A 25,304-nucleotide genomic window follows, 5' to 3' on the forward strand; every position below is an offset into this window, starting at 1 on the left:
TTTGTTTCTTGGGGAAACAGTGCTCTCTGTGCAGGGTCATCAAGCCAGCAAAGAACCGAGGCAGAAACCAAGAGCGGGATCCAAACTCTGCATGAGGAGGGGAGCAGTCCTTTAGTGATGCAAACTAAAATTAGAGAATGGCTTGAAAGAAGAACATGTCTGACTTAAGTGACGGATGGATTGCAATATGTAGAAAGGCTACTGAGCACAGAGGGAGTAACTCTGGGAGATGGTGTTGAAATGTTCTCAGTCTTACTGAGTGCAACAGCCATTTTTTCTGATGACTAATTGGACGGTTACTCAGTGCTTTGACAGCCTGAGACACAGACTAACATTGTGGGCTATTAGTCTTCTTGACTGTAATATTTGTATGCTTTTTTTTACTCCTTTCCCATAGAATTGAAGTTTGATTGGACTGGCACTGCATAATGTTCTGCTCCCACTTGCTTCCTAATGGTGCACGTGGGCCATGATTCTTTTGCTGTTAAACAAGTATGTTGACTGTGTATGGGCTATTGATTATATACTACAGCAAAGTGGGTTCCCATCCCAGTAACTGGAGCTCTGCCTAAGCCAGTGCGTCTTAAGCTAAATATGCCCAAATTGCGCACAGTGATAAAGCGGGAGCAGTTTTAGAAAGTTCTTTTGCAGAACTTCTGTTTCACTTAAGCCCTCAAATGGAAAGTTCATCCAGAAGGGCACTGCCTGTTGGGGCCTGCAGGTAGAGTCTTTTCAAGGGTAGGCAGGTTGCAGATAGCACAACGCAGATGTGACCACAGGCTTTTCTTCATGAATGGTCTGAGCAAGGGAAGAAGGGAAGGTAGGGAAGCAAGCAGATAGAGCTGCAGGTTACCTTTGATTGAATACATTCAGACAATCAGAACTGTACGGATGAGGTTATGGGATCTGTTGTGACTATCAAGGAAATGGTGTTGCATGAGGGAAATCGGGCATCCTTTATCTGCTGCCAGGAAATTTTGAGTGCATTATAAAATGCTTTGGGATGTTGCCACTGGGTACGTAGTCAATAGGTATCTGAACAGGTGCTTTATATGGATAGTTGAGGGGGTTTGGGCAGGATTTGGTGGTGGGGTTTTTGGTTTGGTTTGGGGTTTTTTTTTTGCATTGAGTTTTTGTTTCAGTTACTATTTTTACTTCAATGTGAAAAACAAACCCAGAACTATAAACAAAACCTTTTAAAATTCAGCTGAAGAGTCCTCTCTGTCCTGGCTTGTCTCATGGTCATTTACACTTCCTTTTGTGAGATTAAGTTCAACACCGCAACCTGCAGGCAAATCGTTTACACAAATCAGCACCTCACGGATTCAACCAGTCTCTGCAGCAGAGTTGTTGAGGTGGTGAGTTGAAAGGCAAGTGATTTAAACGTTTGCACCCTGCTGTACTCTTCACAGATGATCTTTCTGCACAACGCAGTGGAAAATGTTATAATTAAATCAACACCACAATGATGGGTACTTCTGAACTCAGTCTGCGTGTGTACATTTGTGCATGTGGTTTCCCTGGGGTTTTTTTAAACACCAGAGACACCTCTTTGTGAGACCATCTCCTGCCCTGCAATTCTTCCATACTGCTGGGTTGGTTTGCTCTGTGGCCAAGAAGGAAGCACACACCCTGCAGCAGATGGGGGCATGAGGGATGGAGGAGCGTTGCGTTGCCTGGAGCCTTACCTCCACTGGGCTTGTTGCATTCTGTCCGACCCAGAATAAGGTGACCAGTGGGATGCTGCACCCAACCTGTCACCCTGGCCAGCTCCCGCTACCCAGAGCAGCATGCCACAGGCTTGCAAGGCGAACTGCCGGCCGTGAAGCACGGCTTGAAAGCACAGTGTGTGGGACTGAGTGTGGTGGGACAGGGACTTCTTGGGCTGAGCAGGAGACGTTTGCACCTCCCCTCCTGCCAGAGAGAAAAATAAAAGTGAACTGGACCACAGATGCCTTCAGCACTTCCTGATGGGCATCTCTGATCTGTTAAAAAGAGAATTTTTCCCAATTACAATCTGTTTCCTGGGTCTGATCTGTCCCCTCCTTTTCACTTTTCAAATAAAAAGCTTGTTTTTTCTCTAACTTTTCGAGAAAAAAATGCTTTAAGGCTTGATTCTTTTTTTTTCCATTGCACAAGGAGGGAAGCAGTGTCCAGACAGGTGAGGTCAGTCATTTATAGCTGGAACTTGAATGCATATAGCTGTGTGGGGGCACACGGTGCATCCTCTGGGTCTCTGCTGCCTACTGGAAAGCTTCAGCGCTGCAGGCTGAAGATTAATTCAGTGATATACTCACTGCTGTGCACCGAGGGACTGCTCAAGTTTTCCATCCCTAGCAGTAGAGATATTTTTTGCAAGCCATGACTTTTATTTTTCAATTTCTTTTGTACTTGGACAGTCTGACTCTCTTCCAGGGTTTCTCCCTGTGCTTGAGAAAGAGAAATGCTGCATTGCTGACACATCCCAGGTGAAGGCCAGAGGCTAGGAAAATAATCCGTCTTTTTGACTACGTAACTAATCGGGAGTGATAGAGGCACAACAGCCACGAAGCCCTGTAATGCCATCCTGTTTTCAAAAGAACAAGGCTTCAAGGAATGTCTAATCAAAGTGATGTGAGCGGTGCAGATGTGGGGAGGTCTGTGGGTTGGGAGGAAGCAATACAGGTGATTTTGGTGATCTAAGAGATTAAGTGAGAGAAGGCAGAGGGGAACTTCAGGAGACTTTTTTTTTTTACCCCCCGAGGGTTTTCATGTTCCCTATGATGTTAGTCCATTAAAACAAAGGTATGCGGTCGGTGGCATCTGTGCCTTTACACAGGATTTCTGAGGAGCTGGTGCGTTGATATATCAAGGCTGGATCCAGGAGCACGAGCAGAGGCTGCTGAGCCCTGGAACAGAGGAAGCCTTGGGATGAGAGCGAGCGGGCTGTTTTGCTTCTGTGTCTGATCACAACAGTGTGGTTTCAAGGTGTTTCAAGCAAGGTAGAAGTGGACGATGTGGAAGTCCAAAGGATGGTTGTGGTGTTGGGGACTGAATTACAGCAAGGGAAATGTTTTCTTGGCGTTCAGTGTAGATGTGATGGGAGTTTAATCTTTGTTTTTAAGCTTGAAGGATTGTGAATCGTAACGGGAGGTGAAGAGGCTAAAACATTCTCCTGTAGTTCTGCAAAAAGTGATCTGGTGGGGGAAATAACTCTGAATCTCAGCTAAGGTTGAACAGAATTAGGTTGCCGAGGCCCGTTGTTCAGCCCCCAGAAGGTCACAGTCTGCTGGCTCAAACTTGTCTCTCCTCCATGGAGCTCCCTTCCGAAGGTCAGGCAGAGAAATGCATAAAATATTGATAGCTGTAATCTTACTGTGCAAATGAAGTTCAGGTTGAGCTGGTCCATCGCATTAGCTACAGATCTCAATGGTTATTTCCTCCCGATAGGTTGACTTGTGACGGCTGGCAGGATTAAGAACTAACCAAAGCGCAGAGCAGAAAACAAAGTGCCCAGGCCTGGAAGAAAATAACTGTATAAAAATTGGCTTTTTGTATGATTTAAAAAAAAAAAAAGAAAAAGTGATTGCTGAAAACAAAAGAGATATTTAGGCTGAAGATCACAGAAACCATGGCAGTAGTGAGATCTAAGACTTACTGTACAACAGTGAAGCAAACGTTGCTGGAAACACCTTAGGAATGGACCATCCAGCTTTGGCCATGCTCCTGGTGTTGGAGTGTGGCTTGCAAGGGCCATTGTTGCTCTTGGTGGTGCTTAGAGAGCTCGATTTGCAGCTCCCAAAACCTAAATAATTTTAACGTAGCCTGTTGATTGCTCTCTATCTTGTAATAGCAGTGGTGGTGGTGTGGCCTGTGGTCTTTGGCCAGGAATGAGAGGTTGGCTACCCTGCCTGCCAGCTTTTCGGCACAGTATGTCTCTGCTCCAGGCTTAGCAGCGGAGGGCTGTGGATCCATAATCCCACTGCTGCTTTTGGCATGTCCTTCAACCCATCTCTGCCTCAGTTTCCCAGTAATTAAAGGGAGGACAATATGAATTGATTTTTTTAATTACTTTTTTTCAGAAGGGCTCCTGAGGATTAGTTCGTCAGTATTTATAGAAGCTTTTAAAAACACCATTACTGCTGTGTGCTCCCATCAGCAATAAATAGCAGTTTGGAGCTTTGACCTGTCATGAGTTTTTAAGCAATAATATTGGTCGAAAATCCTGAGTGACTATACTGTTTTAAAAGTCTTGGTGGTATGATGATGTTAGTCAACAAGTTTAAGTCTTGGAGGAGAGTTTCTGTTGCCTGGTCAGGAGCATTGTGTGTTGATACTGAGACGGTTCTTCCTTTTAGATATGTGATATGTTGAAATATTTTAAATTGGCTTTAACCTGCTTCATTTTTCTCGTGCAGCAGAAGACAGATGGTATCTGCAAAATAGAGCATCTTTGTTCCCTCCCTGACTTTGCTTCCCATCCCATTATCTCAGAACGTCGTATTTGTGATGCTGTTTCGCTGATATATAGAAAGCAGGTGCAGAAACCAGGTTTCCAAGGAAAAGAGAGATTTTCACCTTAGCACTGCTGATGCTGGATGTGCTTCCATCATGTAACAATTGTGGTGGGCTATGTAGTGTTCATTAAGGAACCACTTGAAAGTCTCCTGGATTAAAAAACAAAACAAAACAGTGGGTTTTTTTGTTATTGATGTTGGTTTGGGGTTTGTGGGGTTTTTTTGGGTTTTTTTGTGTGTGTCCCCTTTCTGGGAGCATACCTCACTTTGAGGGCTGGATCCAAATGTTACAACTTCCCAGAATTTCATGGGAGTTGCAATTGTGGTCTGAGCCTGGCTTCTCGTTGGTGGAGCAGGCAGTCACAGAGCAAAGTCCTGGATCCAGAATTAGGAAATCCCTTCCCAAATTAAAAGCAGTCACAGAAGACTGGCTAATTTTTCCATGCATGGTTGGTTAGCAAGAATTGAGGAGATAAAGTATATGAAGTGACTGATTTGCCATCCTGATTCTTGCTATATGAAAGTGCTTTAGTGCAGCTTATAGCATCGTGTTGTTGATGCCACTGTAATATCCTTGGCACGATGTCTTGAGGTTTTGGGGAAGGGAACGCATCGATTCCTGCCGTTTTGTAGCAGTGGTGACTGGGATGTTCTGGCTTTGCAGGCTTGCGGAAGGTCATGGTCCGTGCCCATCGGCAGGCTTGGTGCTGGCAGGACGAATGGTATGGGCTCACCATTGAGGATATCCGGCAGCTGGAGAAAGAAGCTCAGCTGATGCTGGCTCAGAAGATGGCCCAATTCTGCAGTGAAAATGATACTGAGCAGCACGGTGTCAAAGACACTCCTGGTGAGAAGGATGTTGAAGCCAATGCAGTTTCTCCTGTTGACACAGAGGATACCACTGGTAACAGCGAAACAGCCTCTGGGAGATCACTCACCAAGCAGTGGTCCACGTCTTCCAAGTCCTCACGATCTTCAAAGAGAGGAGGTAAGATGTTGATGATGACTTGAACTGTGTGGACGTTGGGCTTTTGGGAGGTATGACCATGTCTCCTCGTGGCTGGCACCTTTGGGACAATGCATATTTCTCCTGTGAGTCCTTTTAACTCAGAGGCCTTCTCTGCTGCTGTTGGAGGCTGAGTCTTCTCAGGTGACCTGTTATGGGTTTGGGAACGTTTCTAGTCATCCCATAACTGTGACTCAGTGGCACGTGGCAGAATTCTTGCCGATCTCAAAAGCAGAATAACTTTGAAAAAGCAGTAGAAGAGCAGGCAGCAGCTGGCTACCAGCGTTGGGTCTCAGAAGATGACAAACAGTGGCGCAGAGAGTTAGTCCCTGTTATCCAAGAGCCACTGGTGGCTTTTCTAAGGCCCGATCCTTCAGTGGTGTTCCCTCTCTGAATGTCTGCTGCTTTGCTGTGGCACGAAACCGACCCCGCTGTGGGTCACTCTTAACTGTCTCTTGTTTTCCAGGAGGCAGGTCCAGCAGGCACCCCGTGCTCCGTGGCTGGGGTTACACGTTCCTGCACGCTGTTTCATTTCCATGGGTGCTGCAGTGTAGCTCACACAGCGAAGCATCTCCATCAGCTACTGAGGAAATTAAAGCAGAACCCCCCAGAAAAGTGGGTGGGGGCTGCTGCTTTCCACTGGTGGTGATGTGCGATAGCTGTTCAGAAACCAAACCTCACAGCCTGGGATTAGGTGGGACCATGGATCGTGTTTGTATTCCCTTTTAAACACCATTCAGCAAGATTTCCGGATTTTGCTGTTAAAGCCCCTGTAAGGACTCAGCTTTGAGTCCTGAATTTTGTCATTCACCTCTCCCTAGGCAGTCACCTTTTTTTTTTTCCTGTGTTAAATTCTTCCCTTCCTCAGACCATTCTGTACAAAGGGGTGAATCCTCAGCGAGTTACAGGCAGAAGGCTTGAACCCTCAGCAATTCCCTCTCCTTTTAGTCGAGCGCAGCTGATAGCTGGGTAATAGCTGTCACAGCAAGAGGGCAAAAAAAATCTTGATTTTTCTGAAAACCCCAAGGGGCAGCATTTCTTCCAGTGACGGTGGAAGGGGACATCTGGGTGAGTGAAGCTTCTCCATCTCTCGTATGCACTAAATATTGTGAGTTGAGTCTCCATTTTTATTTACCACTCCATCACTGATTTCATCATGGGGTGAATGAGAGATGAGCAGTAGTTTTACCTCGCGATGACTCACTGGAGTGAGCCCCAGGGAAGAACCTACCAGGTGCTTCATAAATCATTGTATAAAGATAAAAATGCTGGCTACTTTCCTTGCACCAGGATTTTATATTGATGTGCCCATCTCTCATTATGCTCCTTGTTATGAACCCCCTCTTCCAGAGCTGACATGTTCATTGGAAGCTGTAGTTTTTCAGACCTCTTAAGATTTCACTCGAAGGTTTTCACTGGTAGCAAAGCATGAATTTCTCTTAAACTGCAGAATGTCTCCGCTTTTACAAGAAAAAGTAATGAAAGAAATGAATTGTGATGTGCTGGGAAGTACGTCATGCAGATATTTTAATCCTTCTTCATGCTGGCAGCGTATTAACATATGGAAGCAAGGAGGGCTGTCTCGACTTACCGCTACCTCCAGCTGAAAAAAGCAACGCCTTTTCTCTAAAAGATCTCGGTCCTTTCTATACCATCTGAGCGAGACCTCTGGTGATAGCAGGACCCTCGTCGCCATCCCATATGTTATTATATGCTCTATTTTTAGCAACTATTATGCGAGTGCCTTGACGTCACTCCAGCGTGAATTAGCTCTGCTCTGCCAACCTCCTCGCTTGCTGCTCCCTGAGGGGTGGGCGGTGGGGTGGTTGGGGGCTGCTGAGCCAAGGCTGAACTGCAATTAGATGACTCTGCACAGGGTCTCCATCCTCTTTCCATCTGACAACCCGCGTAGCAAAAATTGAAGAATTTGACTTACAGATTTAATACTGTTACAACAATAGCACGAAACGGCTTGTGCAGCTGTCACAGTAACCAGAACCTTTCAGCGTCTTTGTATATGCTAAATGAGAATTTGTCAGTCTCCTCAGATTTTTTGCAGTGTTAGGTTAGGTGGCTGCTGCAAGCGCTTTGTGCGCGCTGTGTGACACACGAGAGCCATCGGAAAGAGGGGAGAAACCCTATCACTCGTCGTTCTCTGGACAGGCGGCTGTTCTGTAACAAGTTCAGCCAAGAAGAGCTCAGGTTGGATCATTGCTAAATTATATCTAAAAAAAAAAAAAAAAAGAAAAAAGAAAAAAGAAAAAAAAAGGTAATATGTTTATATTTAGCACGAGCAACTCTGGAGGGGAAAATGAAAAGCAGGTGGGTGTGAGAACAGGAGGGCGAACAGGAACAAAAGGACCGTTGGGTTTTCTCCTCGCTGTCAGGACAGCCGCTCTGACAGCTCCCTATGAAGTAGTTGGATAGCATGTTGTTTAAATCATTCAAGTTTAAAGTTTAAATAGATCTCTAATCCAATTTGTGTGGAAGCAATTTCCTTCCAGAAAACAGATTATTTCTATCCAGGCTGCTCTGCTTAGCTACCCACCCGAAAGTTAGTGAAGCAGAGGCATGGTTTGTGTGCTGATTAGAGGCACGAAGAAAGCTTCCAATCAGCCTGCTTCCTTCCTAATTGCAAACTTTAAAACCCAGCTGATTTTGCACGTCCTACTAACAATTATAAATAGCTGCCATTCAAAATAGCATAAGAGTGATACAAACAGCTTGCTTTAATGTAGCATCTTGCTGGCAGGTTCTAACAACAGTAAACAAACAGGATCTGTAAAGCGGTACACTGACATCACACCAGCATCATCGGGGTTTTGTGTTTTTAATATTGCAGCAGTGAATTTTCATAGAGAACACACGACTCTTCCTCCAGCAAAGATCATGTTGGGAACTCTCCGTCTTGTCGATGTAGCGTATCGCATAAGGCTTTTTTGTTTTTTCCAGCAAGTCCCTCACGCCATAGTATCTCCGAGTGGAGGATGCAGAGCATTGCCAGGGATTCAGATGACAGCTCAGATGATGAATTCTTTGATGCACATGGTATGTGGAGCCTAAATCACCATCGTTTGTTTCCTGAAATGGTGGGGTAAGAGAACGGAAGGCATGAGGGTGGGGGGTGAGCGGGGAAGGAAGCGAGACTTTTTCTGCTTTGTTTGAACTCTGTTCCTTTCTAACCAAGATACGTGCAGCATCAGTGCAGCTTCTTCGAGCGTCACCAGCATCATCCAGCAGACTCTTATATTTAATGCAGCAACATTTCAGATTCGGTGTGATCTACTTGAAGGGATCTTGAACAGTCTTAACCTTTGGAGCTGTATTTTATTTGGTGCAAATGAATGTGGGTAAAATTCAGCAATATGATCTGGACTGTGGATGTGTCGTAATGATTCTGATTCAGTATGACTGATTATTTTTCTAATTTATTTTTTAATCGGTAGAAGGTATGATTAATTGTCCTGTCTGGGCCTGAAGACACCCAAGTTTGCCTTTATTAACTCCTTATTCTCCTGTTCAAGAAATACAATAATGAATGCAGCAAGGTACTTAAGGTGCCAAAATTAATCAGTGTTGATTTCCAGGATTCTTAAAGTAATTTTGACTGTCCATATTAGGAGAAAGCTGTGTTTTGGTTTTTTTTCCTCTGTGCATGTGTGTGTGAAGAAGCTTTGTTCCACTGCACTCATTTTATATATTGTACTTAATGCATCTTTAAGCCTGAAAGGCTCCATCTCTGCTGACAACAGATGGACTCTTCTCTCGGCTGGTAATGCTAATCTAAGTTAGATGCACAACGTGTGCTGATGAAGTTGGTGACCTTTCTGTGAAATGCAGTTGTTAGAAGATCACGCCCCAGTTTTGTAAAGCAGAATTTCACTGATGTTCAGCTAAAGCTCAGTCTCAAAAAATGAGTAGTACCGTGTTCCAGAAGAGTTCTCGCATCAAGTATTTAGGCATGCATCTCAAATTCTGGGGTAGAAAGTGGCATGCTATTGTGGAGCAGTGACTTGCACAATAGCAGCTTTAGTGGCCAGGATGCGTGCAAGTCAGGGGATGGATGTGTCTCTTGCCTGGAAGGAGAAGAGCCAACTTAGTTTAAGTGTCTCCATTTATTAACTTATGTAGCATCTACAAAACCTGTGTAAGGGATTTATTGTAGCAATATACATACAAGTAAAGAGGAGTGAGTCATCAAAACGGCGTCATTGCTATCCACGCTCTTTTTTGCCTTTTTAATTACTCGGTAATAAAATTGAGATAGAGATGGCTCTGCCTGGGTTCCAGGCCCCCAGGGAATCCCTGATGTGCTCCTAACAGGCCTGGGAAGGAGGATTAACAAAAATGAGCCTTGTGCCACAGTCGCACGGCACCTCTGTTGTAATACTTCGAGGAGCTTGCTAACAGAAAAAGCAGCTCCTCTTCTGCTAGCGCACAGCATGTCTCCATCTACGTACAGATTGTCCTCCGCAATCCGCACAGTTGGGTTTGAAAAGTCTGCCTAGCCCGATGGGATTTTGGCTTATGAGTTGAAGCCGTGATGCGTGTGCTGTTGAACACAGCCCTCTCTTCGGGAGGGACCTCTTGTCGCCCCTTGGCCCGCAGATGCCACGTCCCAGCTCCAGGTCCGTGAGCAGGGACGAAGCACCGCTTGCAGCTCATCCTGCCGGGGAGGCTTGCGGGGTCGGTACCAAGGGAACTGGCACGGATGAGGATGTGAGTCAACGCCGAGCAGAGTTCCTCAGAAGGGCTTCCCATACATACACACACGTTTCCTCGCAGTGCGGTGGGCGTAACCTGAGCCTGAGAAGATTTCTTGTCGCGGGCTCCCACTCATCCTCGTTCACTGGCATACTCTGGTAAAGATAGTGACAAATACAGTAATATCTAATTTCTATACTGTAATAAATGCTAATAACAGGAGAAATATCCTATTCAATGATCACTTGAGCAGCAATAAGGGCTGTAATTAAGCCTCTCAAAGAAATAAGTTTAATATTTAGATTAAGTTGCTAGAGGAGCTTTGAGTGCAATCTTCCTCTTAATTTTCTGGCAGCATGTGTGTTGCACGCTTGTGCTTTCTGCTTGCTCTGGACAGGTAGCTCTGCGCTCCCTTGTGCAGGGAAATGGGGATTTACTCAAATTTTTTCCATAGCTGAGAAGGGAAATGGCATGCTGATGCAAAGTTTCCAGGTCACTCTCTTTTTATGGTCAAAGTGTAAATAGAAACTCCTAAAAATAATTGGTCTTTGCTTGGCTCTGCACTTAGTTCCCTTCATTTTTTTTTTAAGATATTGCTCAGATTTGCTGAAAAGATAAATATATTTCATAATATTTTTGTTACCCATCCTAGGATTCTTCCAGTTAATTATTTTCTTAGTAACTGTACAGCAACAAGAAAGGGGGAATCCTGGTCTAGGACTCTGAAGATTACAGCTTTTAGATCTTCAAGACATCTGTAATTACTGCTGTTATTATTATGTTTATAATGCTTTATTAAATTTACAAGCCTAAAATTTTCAGGAAAGAAATACTAAGTGCAGAACAATAAATAAATTAGAAAGCACTTAACCTCTGTAACAGTAAAAGGTACATCCTCAATGTAAAAGAAGAAAAGAGAAAGGAGAAAAAAATAAAAAAAGGAACCAGCAACCCATACCAAAGGCATCTTCATAAGACTTGAATTGCTGTTGTTTGGCTTCCCGTGGGTTCAAGTGGGAGCCCTGGGCTCTGTTTCCTTCCCAGGAACCTGCCAGGATTATGCATGGAGCATGGAGGCTGGAGGGTGCCCTGCCCGGCTCCGCTGGTCCGTGCTCTCACCCGATAAAGGAGCCATCAGGCTGCTGACGTCTCAGAGATCCTCTGGTTTGACATAAACATTTTTGTGAGCCCTTTCTCAGCTCCAGACTGGCCACCCTGTGTTCAGGCTTGGGCTGAGAGGGAGCTCAGCCTCCCGTGGGAGAAGTCCGGACGTGTTGGATAACCTAGCCCAGGCCAGCAGTCATGGGGGTGGGTGCGTGGGGTGTCCGGTGGGGGCACTGGCATGAATTTTTCCAGTGCTATGGCTGCTAATGGTCTGTTTAGTGATGCCTCCGCGGGGCTCAGCTGCTTGCTTCCGTGCGGATGTACCGGCAAAGGCCTGCAGACAGGCAAGGCTGGACTCTGCCCGTGTCAGGCTTTCTCTGCGGTGGATTAGGGCTCTGCAGCCCAGCAGCACGAAGTGCAAGCCTGCCTGCCAGGCTCACCCGCCCCACAGCCAGGTTAGGGGGGAACGGAGGGCTAACTCCTCTGATGTCTGCTACAGAGCAGGGCTATTCATCTTTCTGATGTCCGGATACTACTGTGGGGTGGTTTATAGGCTCTCTCCTTTATATGTCTCTTCCTTTTAATTACACATCTAGGAGCATAGTATTTTTGGGGTGGTTATTCTTTATCAGCTGTAGTTGAACTGAGCCAGGGGATTCAGAAGATCCTGAAGTAGGAGGGAAGTGGCAGATATATGCACTCAGTGTGGTCAAACAAGTCTCATCTCCTAAGGAAATCAGGCTAAAGATAGCCTGGGGAGTTCACGTTTCCTTTATTACTCATGCCTTTTTACATATTCAGTCCTATTCACAATAGTGATCCTTGTCACTGCTTCCCCGGAGACATCCCACAGCTTTCAAACAGGTCTGGGAGGATTCCAGCAGCAAACGTTGCTTTGTCCCCTCCCGTACTGGAGTATTCTGCCTGCTTTAGCATCACCAGAAAGTACGGCAAGAAACTGGTACCTGAAATGGTAGCATTAAAAATCCATGTTATTTTTTTCATGCTTTAGGAGTTTTGTTTGTTAAAAACATGCAACTAAAACACTTTGTTTACTTTTCAAAAGGTGCTTTGGCTTCTGTATAACAAAAGCTGGTAAAGTATCGTGTTTTATTGTGACTTAAGCCATCCAAATGTTTGTAAGATTGCATAGAGTTATGGGACCTTACTTTTATTTAAAATTCTGCTCTGTGCTCTTGTCCGTATACCTATTTGTGTGTGTGTGTGACCCTCAAAAAATCTCTTTTTTTTTAAAGAGGACTTGTCTGACAATGAGGAAATGTTCCCGAAAGAAATAACCAAATGGAGTTCCAATGATCTGATGGATAAAATTGAAACCCCTGAATGTGATGATGTCCAAGGTAATTTTTTTTTTAAGTAAAAACTGCATGTGATATTTTACAGTATTTCCAGGTAACTGTTACAGCCACATTCTGAAAAAGGTAAAACTTGTTATCCTCATCTCACAAAAGGAGAAGCTGAGACAGAGCATAAAAATGACTGCCAAGCGCTGCTAAAAAAGAATTGCCCAGTGGGAGTTGGGATGGCTCTTGATTGTCTTTTATTTTCCATGTTGGTTAGGCTCCTTTGTGTGACAGCCAGGATTCTCTCGTATAATGATGAAATATTCCAGCTCCGTCTTGAATTTCTCCTGACTCTTCTTTCCTATTGCTCCATCCTTTGTTCTTGTCTGTATCTGCCTCTGTTTTATTTTCTGCTCATCATTATGAAATTTTGAAAGGAAGCTAGTTCCTCAGCCAGATCGATTCATGTAGCGGCACGGTAGAAGATGACACTTAGGCTTTCTGGTACAAAGTCGGTCTGTGTACGCACCAGATGCATGAATGCATCAGATCTCTGCTCCCCCAGCATAGTTCAAGCAATTCCTTTTATTTTCCCACAAACCAATCATTTCTGACAGTTGTGCAGGGATTTTCCATTGTTGCTACTCTTAATAAAGCAATGGTACTGGGTCGCTGTAATGAGAGAAGAGCTTGCTAATGTCCTCGGCGCTTACTGAAGTGATGAGAAATTGCTGGAAAATAAGTGACCCAGTATTGCCCAGGCTTCTCAGGTGGAAGGAGGCGGGCGGGAGGGAGAGGGCAATTTGATGAAATAATAAAGGAGATATGAGGCAGAAGAGGCTGGGCGGCATTGGCACAAACAGTGTCTTTATGGAAGAGCATCTTTGCCAAATGGCATCTTGCAGTGCTGATGTTTTAAACCTCTGTGCTTCCAGGTGATCTGTATCATGAGACATCAGCAGAGTACCACGTTGGCTCCAGCGTGGAGAGGCTCAGCATCATTGAAGTAAGTGCTTTGGTTTCTTGTAACGAGATGCTTTGTCGCTGGAATACGTCTGCGTGGGGTGAATGGGGTAAACGGTTCCTTTTGCTGTGAGCAGTGTATCGTCTTTGCGTGTCGTTCGGAGCCGCGCTGGCATGCTGTGTACTTCATGGCTAGGCTTAAGGGATTATTTCACCCGTCTTTTGAATATCATATAGAAAACGCTCTGTAGTTTGCAGGCAGCGTCAGGTATCCAGCTGGAAAAAAATACTAATCCTGTGGGGATAACTGCTGCCTGAGGCACTGCTGGGTAGAGCTACCCTGCTAATGCTGAATGAGCTAGCATGGACGTGGGAGCAGGAGAGCTGTGTTATCGCAGCACCAAAGCGCCAGCTGCGATAGTCCAAGTGACACGGCTTGGCTGTAGCCCACTCTTTGGAGCTGCTCAGGGTCTTGTTTGGCAACCAGTTATAGCCTAGCCTGTATCAGCGCTCTGGGTAGAATAATAAATAGCACCACCTCCCCGGCTTTCTAGACTTGCATATACGGGCTTTTGCAATTCAGTGTCCTACTGAGTACTGTACTCATCCTGCCCTGAAGACATCTGCATGTCTGTGCTGCAGAGATGATGTAGCCGCTTGCAGAGTGCCTGTGGAACTGCCTAAGTCAAGTCATGATCTATCAAAGACTGTGGGTGTGGTTTTTGGTATTACTCTGTGTGTCAGGCCGTAAGTTCTTGGTGGTTTTGCTTTTCCATAATAGACTGAGAGCTCAAGGGCCACGGGGAGAGTGGGTGGCTGAGGATGGGAATGGCTGTAACTACCTCAAGATAAGCAAGTCGCAGCCCTAAGATTTCTCTTAGAGCTCAAGATGGTGTGGAAAACTTGTTGACTTCTTCAGAGGGCTGTACAAACTCAATCCCTTCCCATTTCTGCCTTCATTTTAGGAAAAGAACAGACTTCAAAGTGAGATGAAAAAGACAGTTATTTGTAGTTGTTCACAAACAGTCTACTAAAATAGTATGAAATTCCTAGCCACTGTTGCAGTGATTTTTCAGGCTAAGAGCCTCCATCACCAAAAGGTAGTTCAAGAATCAGATGTCTTAAGAGACTCCGGATCTTACAAGAAATTTCTAAATAGCCACCTCCACCCCAAAACTAATCAGCAGTTGCTTGCATGTTCCCCACTTCCTTCAAGAGCAGAGGTTAATGAACTGAAAGACAAAGGCACCTCCAAAAAACTGCTGATAAACCTCCGGATGACCTGAGCTTGGTGACTCATGTTGCTCTCCAAATGAGCGCTTAAAACATTTGTCTGAAAGCAAAAGTAGTGCTGAGATGCTGAGAGTGCTCCTCCCGTGCCTCCAGCCAGGCTAAAGTTCACCTTGCAGGCGCTGTGAACTGGAATCAGAGAAGGTTTAAAGAGCAGGCATTAATACGGTGTAATGGTACTAAATAATTAAAGACCATTCATATGCAGGAGGTCTGGAAAATCTTTATTACAGACTTGGAGGTGAATTTTAATACTTCTGGTGGGCTGTGTATTAAGACATGCTTTAATATCATCTGGTAAAAATGAAAGCTAGTTGTTAGGTTGCTAATGTGTGCTGGGGCATGCTTTCCTCCCACCAGCAGGTTGTCAGGGGCTCAGTCACTGCTCAAAGGACAACAGGTGACTGAAGATGCTAAAATGAAAAGAGTTTGCCAAATGGAAAATACTGCTGCCCTCCGCCCCTTTTACACCCCCTCCCAATGGCTGTTTCTCTGCCTCAACAAGGAGTTGCCCAGGATGTTCTCTCACATATCTCAAAGGTGTTGGGGTGGGAGATTTTGAGTCTGTACGGAAGCCATAAGCACTGAAAGCCCTGGTAGTATATAGATATTAAAAGTAGTTACTGCTCCATTGTGTTGTAATGTGCGACCACTACAAATGGATGGTCTTGTACCTGCTCCGGGGGCATCAGGATTGGGCTTATGGCTGTTCTGGCAGGGCACTTAATGACAGCCTACTCTGGAGTTCCGACACAATCCCTTCCTTCCCCCAAACTACAGCCTGTGTGTTTAGGCAAGGAATTCATTCAACATAATAAGCCAACAACCTGGACAGCCAAAATAAAAACCTTTACTGTGTTCATGCAGTGGTCTCCCGGCCAGATGTTGGCCAGTCCTTGGGTCATGGGGTCTTGAAGTTTTTTCTCTTCAGTTCCTCTTTTGCAACAGTATAAGCAAATCTGAAGTCTTATTTATAACTTCTGTCATAGGCAAGCTGATGCAATGACTGATCTCTTCCTATGACTTCTTTCTCCAGTAACTTGCCGCTTGCTGACCTGTTTGATCTCGTTTGTTAATTTTGCTGAATGTGTCTTCCTGTCAACTGCTGCAGCTGAGCTCAGCACCCCAACAGAAAGCAACAACACCCATCTCATATCTTTATTTTTCCACCTTAACGCACACAAGTATTGTCTTTACTGGTGCCATGTTTTACCTGGTTACAATTTAATGCTTTTTTTTTTTTTTTTTTTTAAACTTTCAGCATTCCTTCTGCTTAGGACAGTCAGTTATGCTGAGGCTGTGTGTAGATCTGTGCATGCACATGTGTAGGATGTGAGACCTGGAAGGAGGAGTGAGGTTCTCAGCTGTTGTATCCAGATGTATCTAATGACCATTTCCATAAATTAAGCACATTCTCTCTTGAAGTCAGTTTAGTTTCTTATCCAGAAACCTGCAGATATTATTATTCCAAACCCTTGTATCTCCTGTGTTTAGAAACCTGATTTTCAGTCTACACTTACTCAGGATCAGTTTAGATTCTTTTGTGCTTGCTCCTGCACTGTCCTTTGACTTAAGTGCCTCCCTTCCTTCCTGAGCTTTCTTTACTCATCTCCACTGTGTTTGAGAGCAGGCATTTCATTCTTGGGTAGCTTTGCTAAGCAAATCAAGCTGAACTCTTTCAGTCTCTGTTCAGAAAGGCTCCGTACTTCTTGTCCTTCCGTGGTCCTGCTCACACTGCAATTATCTTTGTGTGTCGATGGCCCAAACTGAAATACCTTGCTTCACAGACTGCTGTTAGCCTCATCCCTAACTGGACTTGATGTGGATAGTGCATATATTGTACGCACCGTGTGTGAGGTTGGAGGAGAAAAGGGGATAAAATTTGCATAAAATGCATTTGGACCAAATAAAACCTCTTTGCAAAATAAGCCTTTCTAGTGTGCTCTCTTTCATTCCTACCTAGGATGAATCAGTGCAGCCGTTAATGCAGCCAAGTAAAATCCATGTCCTCCTCTTGGTACTCCATGGAGGGAACATCCTGGACTCAGGAAGTGGTGACCAGAGCTCTAAGCAAGGGGATGTCAACACCATCACGACAGTGTTTGACACAGTGATGAGGGTACATTACCCAGCTGCTCTTGGACACATTGCCATCAGGCTAGTCCCTTGCCCAGCCATCTGCTCCGAAGCATTTTCCCTGGTGTCCAGGTAAGTTGATGCTACTTTGTCACGGAGAGAAACATATAAAATTTCACTCTCGTTTTGTGTTTCTTTTCTTGCATCCCTGAAATGTTCTGCATGTTGTATTGAAAGCTCTGACCACGCTTCGAGAACGCACTTTATTACTATACTAGTGAGGCATTCAATCTCGATTTCATACTTAGCTGCAGTGAATACAGTAATCATGAAGCAAGAGTTCTGAGATTGATTTATTCTAATTAATCCAATAAATACTAAGGCTTTAATTCCTTGTCTGAGGGTTGTTCTATCAATGTAAGTATGTTGTCCTTGAAGATTTACGTTTGATGGGAGGGAAAGATTTATTAGGCTCTCACCCATTCACAGTGGAATAAATGGCTTTTCTATCTTGAGGCGTATTTTTAATGAACTGCAATACTGACTGTACTGTCTGCAAATGGTTTTCCCCACTTTGTGTGTTAGGCTGAATATTTCTAATGTCTCTTGCCCCCTCCAGCCTCAGCCCATACAGTTATGACGAAGGCTGCCTGTCCAACAGCCAGGACCACATTCCCCTTGCTGCGCTCCCTCTGCTAGCAACATCATCCCCGCAGTACCAAGAGGCGGTAGCCGCAGTCATTGTCAGAGCCAACCAGGCCTACAGCGAGTTCATCAGATCCCAGGAGGGCATGTCATTCAACGGCCAGGTGAGCCAGCAGCTGCTAATAGCCACGGAGAAAGGAAGAGCAAGTGAACCAATTTCCTTCTGAAGCTTTCTTTTTCATCCATCTCTCTGGAGGGATGGAAACACGACAGTGTTGAGCTGCAATGGGAAAGTGTTGTGCTTCCATTTCTTTCTTTCTGAGAGAGATTATTGCTTATGGTCTGTCTTGAACCTTTGGGATTCAAGGCAAAGTCTGAGCTTGTGTTTAGAAATGAAGCTACAAAGCTATGAAGTCAATCAATTTTCGGCATGACATACCTTTCCAAATCAGGAATGCTACCTTTGTTACTAAACGTGATCTCTACTCCCGCTGCAAACTAAGGCTGTTTAAGTATTCCTGTCTTTAAAGGACCTTCACCAGCTCACAGAAGTGGGTTTCTTTTTTGAGATGGCACAGCTGCTGTGCCCCATAAAAGACCATTTGAGAGCCTCGCACCTCTGCGAGCAAAGTGACTCTCTAGCCCCAGGAGGTTTGAGCCATTGGACTAGCTGTCTCATTGCGCTGCTGTAGTGTGAATTACCCACTCCGAGCTTGTTCCCAGCCAGCGCTGTGCACAGGGACCGAGGCAGCTCTCTCCTACCCAGGGTTCTTAGTGCTTTCTTGTGCCTATCTGCTCAATACTCATGGAGGCAGGACAGCGTAATCTCCTCAGGGTACACACAGAAGCACGGGGAAGCTTGCCTGAAGTAGCACAGACAGCTGGCAAGGAGGGAATCAAGCTTGGTTTTCTGAGGCTGGAGTTAGCGCCGTGATCAGCGCTCTGTGTTGCTTTCACTTCACTCCAGTCGGCTGGTGGGGACAGCCAGAACACATTAGCTATGTTAGCTAACGAGAGTCCGCAGGATGTGAGTGGAAGTTCATTGACAGAATGACATTTGCCGATGAAAGCACTGGGCATCCCGTTACTGCAGCTTTCTTAGGTATAATCCAGCACTCCATTTAGCTGCCATCTCTGAACTGAAGTCAAGGGACATTGCCTTTTTCAGGTCTGCTTGGTAGGGGACTGTGTTGGAGGAATCCTGGGATTTGATGCCTTATGCTACAGCAATCAGACTGTGTCCGAGAGCCAGAACAGCAGTCGGCGAGGAAGCGTTGTGAGTGTCCAGGTAATGCTGGCTCCCAGTGTCTACTGGGAATAGGTCTGCTGGCCACAGCACCTCCGTGGCCCCTGGTTTTAGTGAGGGTTTTAAGTAGGTTCATCTTTTCATGAAACAACAAAGACTCTATTCCTCATCAATGGCAAACGTTTCTTAAGGTGCATATGTGTCTCAATTTGGGTGCACTTGCTCTGAACAGGGATGTTTCACCCCCTGGTGTGAAGCGTCACCCACACCCTTAGGAGGTGGTTTGGTCTGAGATACTGTATTGCCCTTAACTGGATCTTGGGGTAGATGGAGAAAGGAGGATGGAAGGAGAAGGTTATAATGTGGGTGTATTCCTGATTCAGCTGTCAGAGTGCTAAATCCGTATTTTTCAAATCCCAGGATACCGACCTCCTGTCTCCTGGAATAACAGTGAACAACAGCTATTGTTCCAGTGGCTCTAATCTGGAAGCCAGCAGACACCTCAGCCGGAGCAACATTGATATTCCCCGTAGCAACGGAGAAGATCCAAAGAAGCAGCTGCCACGAAAAAGGAGTGATTCATCAACCTATGAACTGGACACGATAAAGCAGCATCAAGCCTTTCTTTCAAGGTAAGATTTTGAAGGAACGGAACCAGTGATACTCTGGAGCTGAGATTGGTGCATCTGTGAAACCCGAGTGTTGCTTTACCATCCTGTGATAAGCAAGGTGGAGGAAAGTGTTTAATTTAGATTAGAGGGGTATAGATTTAAAAAAAAAAAACACCAAACCAGCACTATTGCTCAGTGGCAGTGAGCAAATCCAGCTGCTCTACTGCATCGTTATTACAATGGCAAGAAACCCTTCATCCTGTTGCTTGACAGCCAAGGCAGTTGGGTAACTGCATTTTTGCTGTGCTGCAGTTGCAGGATGGAGATCATAAAGCAAATGCAGAAATAGTGTGAGAGAAGAGGGTGAAGTGGAACTGGGAATCCAGTGTTGGTTTAATTTCAAAGCATCTCTCAGAGATGATTTTTGAGTTAGCTGGACTGTTCTTGGGGAAGGTGGGGCTGAGCCGAGTATCCTTTAATTTTGGTATAGTTGAAGTGTGAGATTGAATTGCAGTGCCCTTTCCTGTCGCAGGAGCAGGTTTGTGCTGTCATGGTGGCAGGATGCTCTGGATGAGACATCCCAAACCCTAGCTGGTTGCCTGCTTCATGGAGCAACCTTCCACTGCACGTGAGGATTGTTCTGTCCATGTGACTCCTTGGCAAAGCGACCCAAGTCCCCTGGATGGAGCAGGGACAGGGGATTGTATCTGTCCCCTGCCAAGGCTGCTCTGTTTCAGCAAGATTGTGTTTCAAATTTGTTACTATTGAAGCCCCCAGTATCGCATTCTTAAGCTTCTTCAAATGAACTTTCAGAAATTTATCCGTTAACATAACCAATGAAACTTTCATAGCGGTCTTTCCATCGCTGCTGATTGTTCAGGGATTACTTCTGTGAGCCCAGAGGCTTTTTCTGACTGAATCGTCTTCAGCCTGTGGAACTGGACAGCCCAGACCTTTTCCTCCTGTGGGCCTGGAGAAACTGCAACATCCTGTTAATCCCTCTTTCCCCGTGTCCCAGGAACTGGGGACCGATGTGTCGTCCCCCGCAGCAAACACCATTATCGCATTGCAACTGTGTCTGAGGCCGTTCCTTTTGCCCTGTGCTGAGCTGAAGGATTGTCCCGCGCTTCTTCCCCTCCTTCACTACTTGCAATCATTGCTCCAGCACCGGGACTCGTGTTGTCTTGCCATGCCAGGGGCCCTTTTGTAAAAGATTCATAGGAGAGAAAAAGTATCAAAGTGAATGTCGTCGGTGCATGGAGATACTATATTCAGAAAGACAACTGCATTTACAAAAACCACAATAAGCTTCTTGGCTATTTCCAGCAGGTTAATAAAAGGCAATCAGTCTCTTGTTCTTACCTTATCAAAACAGCCTCCTGTATTACAGGAGAAAAATATGAGTCGTGCAAAAATGTGCTCTTTCTCCAACTTGTTCTTGACCTCAGGGGCACGGACTCAGCTAAGGAAAGCGGGCTGGCATCTTGCTGCAGTTTTACAGCTAGTTTACAATAAGTGCTGGGCCTGGCATGATAAAGGATTGCAGTTTGTTGTTTCAAGTAGCTTTGTCCTCGTCCCTCCTGCTCCATTGCACCTGCTCCCAACGTGAAGCACCTGGGGGGAGCCTGGCAAGGACTGTCGGTGTTCAGTGCGCTGATGGCTTGGTGCACCTTTACTTCTTTTAGGGGTTTGTATCTTTTTAAATCTACTTTTAGACCTTGGGTCAAAAATGGGTCTCCCCCCACGGCTCAAGAGCAAGATTCCCAGAGGGAAAGGGCAGGTTGAAGCTGCTGTATGGGTGCAGCGATTCACCTCTTCCCCTCCTGCGTGATGGCAGGGCATCACTCCCGGCCCTGGACCTTGTGCTTACAGCTGTCATTACTGAGCAGCACAGTCATCAGCAGAAAACCCCTTCGGCCTCTCTGTCACTAAGTAATGATTTTCCCCGTACAAAAACCAAGCCCTGATGTGACGCGGCTTTGTGCAGGAGATTGGCAGAACAGAGCCAAGTTTTCCTAATGGGCGCAGCAGACGGGCAACCTGGCGTATGGGGGCCTTTCTGTCCGTGCCGATTGCAAATTTCAGCTTGTGCCAAAGACACTCATTTTTATTCATGTATCAGACCTTCCCCCTTCCCTGGGATAATGCCCAGCAAGCCAGAGCAGCATCTGGAGATTACAATCACACATTTATTTTTAAATTCAGTCCTTCTGCACAACTACATTATTTCTGGCTGTGCTGTACTTGTATTATTGTAAATGAGTTGATTTGCTTCTGAAATCCATAAGCTCTTGTTTAATTAATGCACACAGTACATCTGCTGCTTTTTAAAGGGAGAACAGGGCACTGTAGGTTGCTTGGAGCATGACGGATTCAGAGTTCCCCTTGGCTCTCATTTCTTTTGATTGCTAAAAAGACTATCAAGTTCCCAGTAAAAAGAGAGAAGCTGTCCAAATCGCTTAGCGGTATGAGTGCTCTCATTCTCTTCCCTTCCCCACGAAGAGATGCCGTGGGAAGATGGGTGGAATACACCAAAAACCCCTTGCACCCGTCCTGCCACAACACACCTGCCATCAGGATAGTCTTTCCTTTTGTGCCTTCGTTTGCATCCCGTTGCTGTCACCCTGTCTTCGGCAAAACTGAATGTGTTGTAAATAACTTTGTATTCCTTACACAGAGCAAATTTAATGCATTGCAGTCTTGTCAGCTAAAATAATTGTAGCTTCACTGAAGGTGGCTTGTTTTTAAACGTATTTCAACGTTGCGCATCTTGGCAGCGTGATCTCAGGGAAGCTCGTTCACATCACGGAAATGGGAACATGCTCATTTTAGCTGTCACTGCTGTAACCTCCTGTTCCTCTCGCTTTTGACATCACTGTTTTGACTTCCCTTGGCACGTACGTCTGGCATAAGTAAGCTTGTTATTTCCCTGCGGTTGGTAACTGGGAGAATAGTACCGTGCGTGTGCATGCGTGCACCTTTAGAGAATACTTAAGTGTGGCATGAGGAGAAGGTTTTTTAGCATCTGTTGGGAGTGGCGTTCAGCAGAGGTGCCGTCTCTGGAATAATGTGTTATTTGCCAAAGCAGGAAAACAAAGTCCAAGTGAAACCCATTTTTCTACCCCAATTTGTGGCTATTTCTAGCTGTTCATTTATTGAATGGCTATCCCAGAGGAGTGTGTGCGAGCAACTGCTCCGGTGCTACAGATGGTGAGGAGTGAGCAGCCCTGTTTCCATGAGCGCAGCAGTGCTGGGATGTCACTGCCCAGCCGGGCAGCCAGCACGCTGCGTTCAGAAGTGGCCTTGATGAGCAAATGCTATTGCATGCGGAGACGCGGTGACCACCTGGGATTTTGACTTGTGGCCACGGAGCTGGCAAGAGACTGTTGCATTTGCATCATCCCTGACTTCAGGCCAGTAAACCTCTTACCCGCCCCAACTGTTGTGGTATCCTATGTATTTTATAGAACCAGTTCAGATGCTTTGAAAAGTGTTTGCAAACACCCTGTTAAGTCACTGCTGGTAATCTGTCTTCAATTCTTCGCTTCTAATTATAACAACGATAACTCAGCAAGGCTGCTGTATGAATCTGTAGAACCTGGAGAGCAGAAGAAATCACAGCTTATGACTTTTTGGGTGGTAACAGAAGAGTCTCAGAAACCCTTTAGTGAACCAGGTTATTAGTGTTACCCATCTGGCATCTCACTGTCTGATCCCAGATCTAGACTGCAAAGCAGCCCTGCTTCCCAACGTGGGAGTGGATTCCTGGGATTTTCACTTAAGAGTTCCTGATTCTTCTTCCACAGTGTCTAAGCGAGACGCGAATTTAAATCTCTGTGTTAAATCTGCATATTGCCCAGCCTGCACTGCACGCAGGTTCAATTTAACAAAGAGATTTGACACCTGAAAGAGGAGAGGGGGAAGTTAGACATGATTCGTATCATTAATCTTTTTAAGTACAGTTTCCTGGAGGTGTTGGGCTGGGGTTGAGAAGTAGTTTGGTAATAACTTGACAGATGTGGCCTCATGGGCAGAAGAGAAACGGGAGAGTCCTGGGTGCACAGTAAATACAATTTACCATATGGCCGCTGAGTTAATTACCCCAAATTCCCATCCCCAGTGAATGCCACAACATGCATGGAAGCTGTGCTGCAAACTTGGTGTACAACGGTATTAGAAACCCTCTGGCAGATTTTGATCTTTTTTTTTCTCTCTCCTCTCCTGTTTTTTTTCTTTTTCCTTTTCAATCCTATAACATTTGTCCAACTACTTCCACGAGGAAGAAACGGGTAAGCACAGCTTTCCGTACCGTTTGAGAATAAGGTGATGGAAGGACCTCAAATGTTGGCAACCAGAAAGTGTAGCAGTAACGTGTGTAATGGGTGAATTACTGTAAACCTGCTTTTTTCCCTGCTACTCTAGTAATTTTGGCTTGCTTGTTATTTTATCTTGCAAATGACTATTCTGCTAGCACCAACGAAGGCTTTGACTCCTCAAAGAAAAAAACATTTTGAGGAGATAGGAGTGTGTAAATGAACCCACTTGAAGCTCGGATTTGTGCAGTGTAAATTATACCAATGAAATGGGGTAATTGTTTGGGGGGACGTTTTGCTGGGTAGTAAAACTACAGTACTGAGGTATGGTGGGTTGATTGGCACAGCTCCTTCATGAAAGAGATAGAAATTATATTCACTGTCAATCACTTATCTGGCCTTCAATTACAAAAAAACAGTGTGAATAAAATTTTTACTTTATTTTCTGTTCTTTTCCTAGTTTACATTCTAGTGTGCTGAGAAATGACCCAGGATCCAGGCGATCTAGTAGCTCTACGATGTTGGATGGAGGAAATATTGGAAAGTTTGAATTTGAGATCACTGACTTCTTCCTCTTTGGTTCTCCCTTGGGTCTGGTTCTTGCATTGCGAAAAACTGTCATTCCAGCTCTTGACAGTAAGTCCTGATGTAAACCGCTGAGCTCATTTAGTGGATGGTGTAAGCATCTCCTGCTGCAAATCCAGTAATTTGATGAGACAAACTGGTAAAACCCAAACATTCATATATAATATTTATTGCACCGTAAGGAGGCAGATCACTCTGTGCTCTAGCCAGTACTGATTATACAATTTATTTGCAATGTACTTCCAAACATTAAAAATACTGGGCAATTCTTGAGTCTATAAATATTGTAATAAATTGTTTCAATTGACTAAACTGGAAGATGAGGGAGATGATAAATTGCACTTTTTTTTAACCCAACAGTTTTCCTTTTTACAGACATATTTACAATATTCTAACAGTCAACCTTTTGATACCTGAGGGTTTTTTTTTCTTCATCTTTTTAGTCTTTCAGCTCAGACCAGCTTGTCAGCAGGTCTATAACCTGTTCCACCCTGCAGACCCATCTGCTTCACGCCTCGAGCCTCTTCTGGAGAGGAAGTTCTACCTTTTGCCCCCCTTTAATATTCCCCGATACCAGAGGTTCCCACTGGGTGATGGCAATTCTGCTGTTCTGGGTAAGTCACTTTGGATCCATATTAGCTGTCTAAAGGGTTATATCCACACTTACATTAAATTATCAAAGCAATTGGGAATGACAAGAAAGAGAATTGGCCCTACAATGTTAGCTATATTCACGATTTACTAGAAAAGTAGTTTTCTTCCAACAAAATCAGCGCCTTGTGACCCATATACCCTTCATTTGTCACACAAAGGCCATCAGCAGCTGATAAACATGATGTGGTGACCTCTCTGTGAAGGTCTCTGTCTTAGACCCAAGCTGGTTCTTGTGAAACACAATTAACTTGGCTGAGTTGAGGACTTTGATGTTTGGAGAGCCAGTGAAGACTGGAAGGAGCAGAGT

General features: G+C 45.0%; 1 protein-coding gene across 13 annotated transcripts in view; it reads left to right on the forward strand.

Moving 5' to 3' along the window:
• Window positions 1-25,304, forward strand: part of PITPNM2 (phosphatidylinositol transfer protein membrane associated 2) — a 141,212-nt gene that overhangs the window by 92,463 nt on the left and 23,445 nt on the right. For 11 of the 13 annotated variants that reach the window (XM_054843887.1, XM_054843891.1, XM_054843886.1 and 8 more), the window contains 10 exons: window positions 5,161-5,484; window positions 8,455-8,550; window positions 12,567-12,671; window positions 13,550-13,620; window positions 16,831-17,075; window positions 17,563-17,752; window positions 18,757-18,876; window positions 19,255-19,466; window positions 24,219-24,394; window positions 24,787-24,957. In XM_054843887.1, coding sequence (XP_054699862.1) covers window positions 5,161-5,484; window positions 8,455-8,550; window positions 12,567-12,671; window positions 13,550-13,620; window positions 16,831-17,075; window positions 17,563-17,752; window positions 18,757-18,876; window positions 19,255-19,466; window positions 24,219-24,394; window positions 24,787-24,957 — 1,710 coding nt within the window. Of the gene's footprint in view, window positions 1-5,160; window positions 5,485-8,454; window positions 8,551-8,832; window positions 8,849-12,566; window positions 12,672-13,549; window positions 13,621-16,830; window positions 17,076-17,562; window positions 17,753-18,756; window positions 18,877-19,254; window positions 19,467-24,218; window positions 24,395-24,786; window positions 24,958-25,304 lie in introns of those variants that run through there. The other 2 variants (XM_054843892.1, XM_054843899.1) reach the window with 2 other exon arrangements.

Source organism: Grus americana, chromosome 16, assembly GCF_028858705.1.
Source record: "Grus americana isolate bGruAme1 chromosome 16, bGruAme1.mat, whole genome shotgun sequence".
NCBI classification, from domain to species: domain Eukaryota; kingdom Metazoa; phylum Chordata; class Aves; order Gruiformes; family Gruidae; genus Grus; species Grus americana.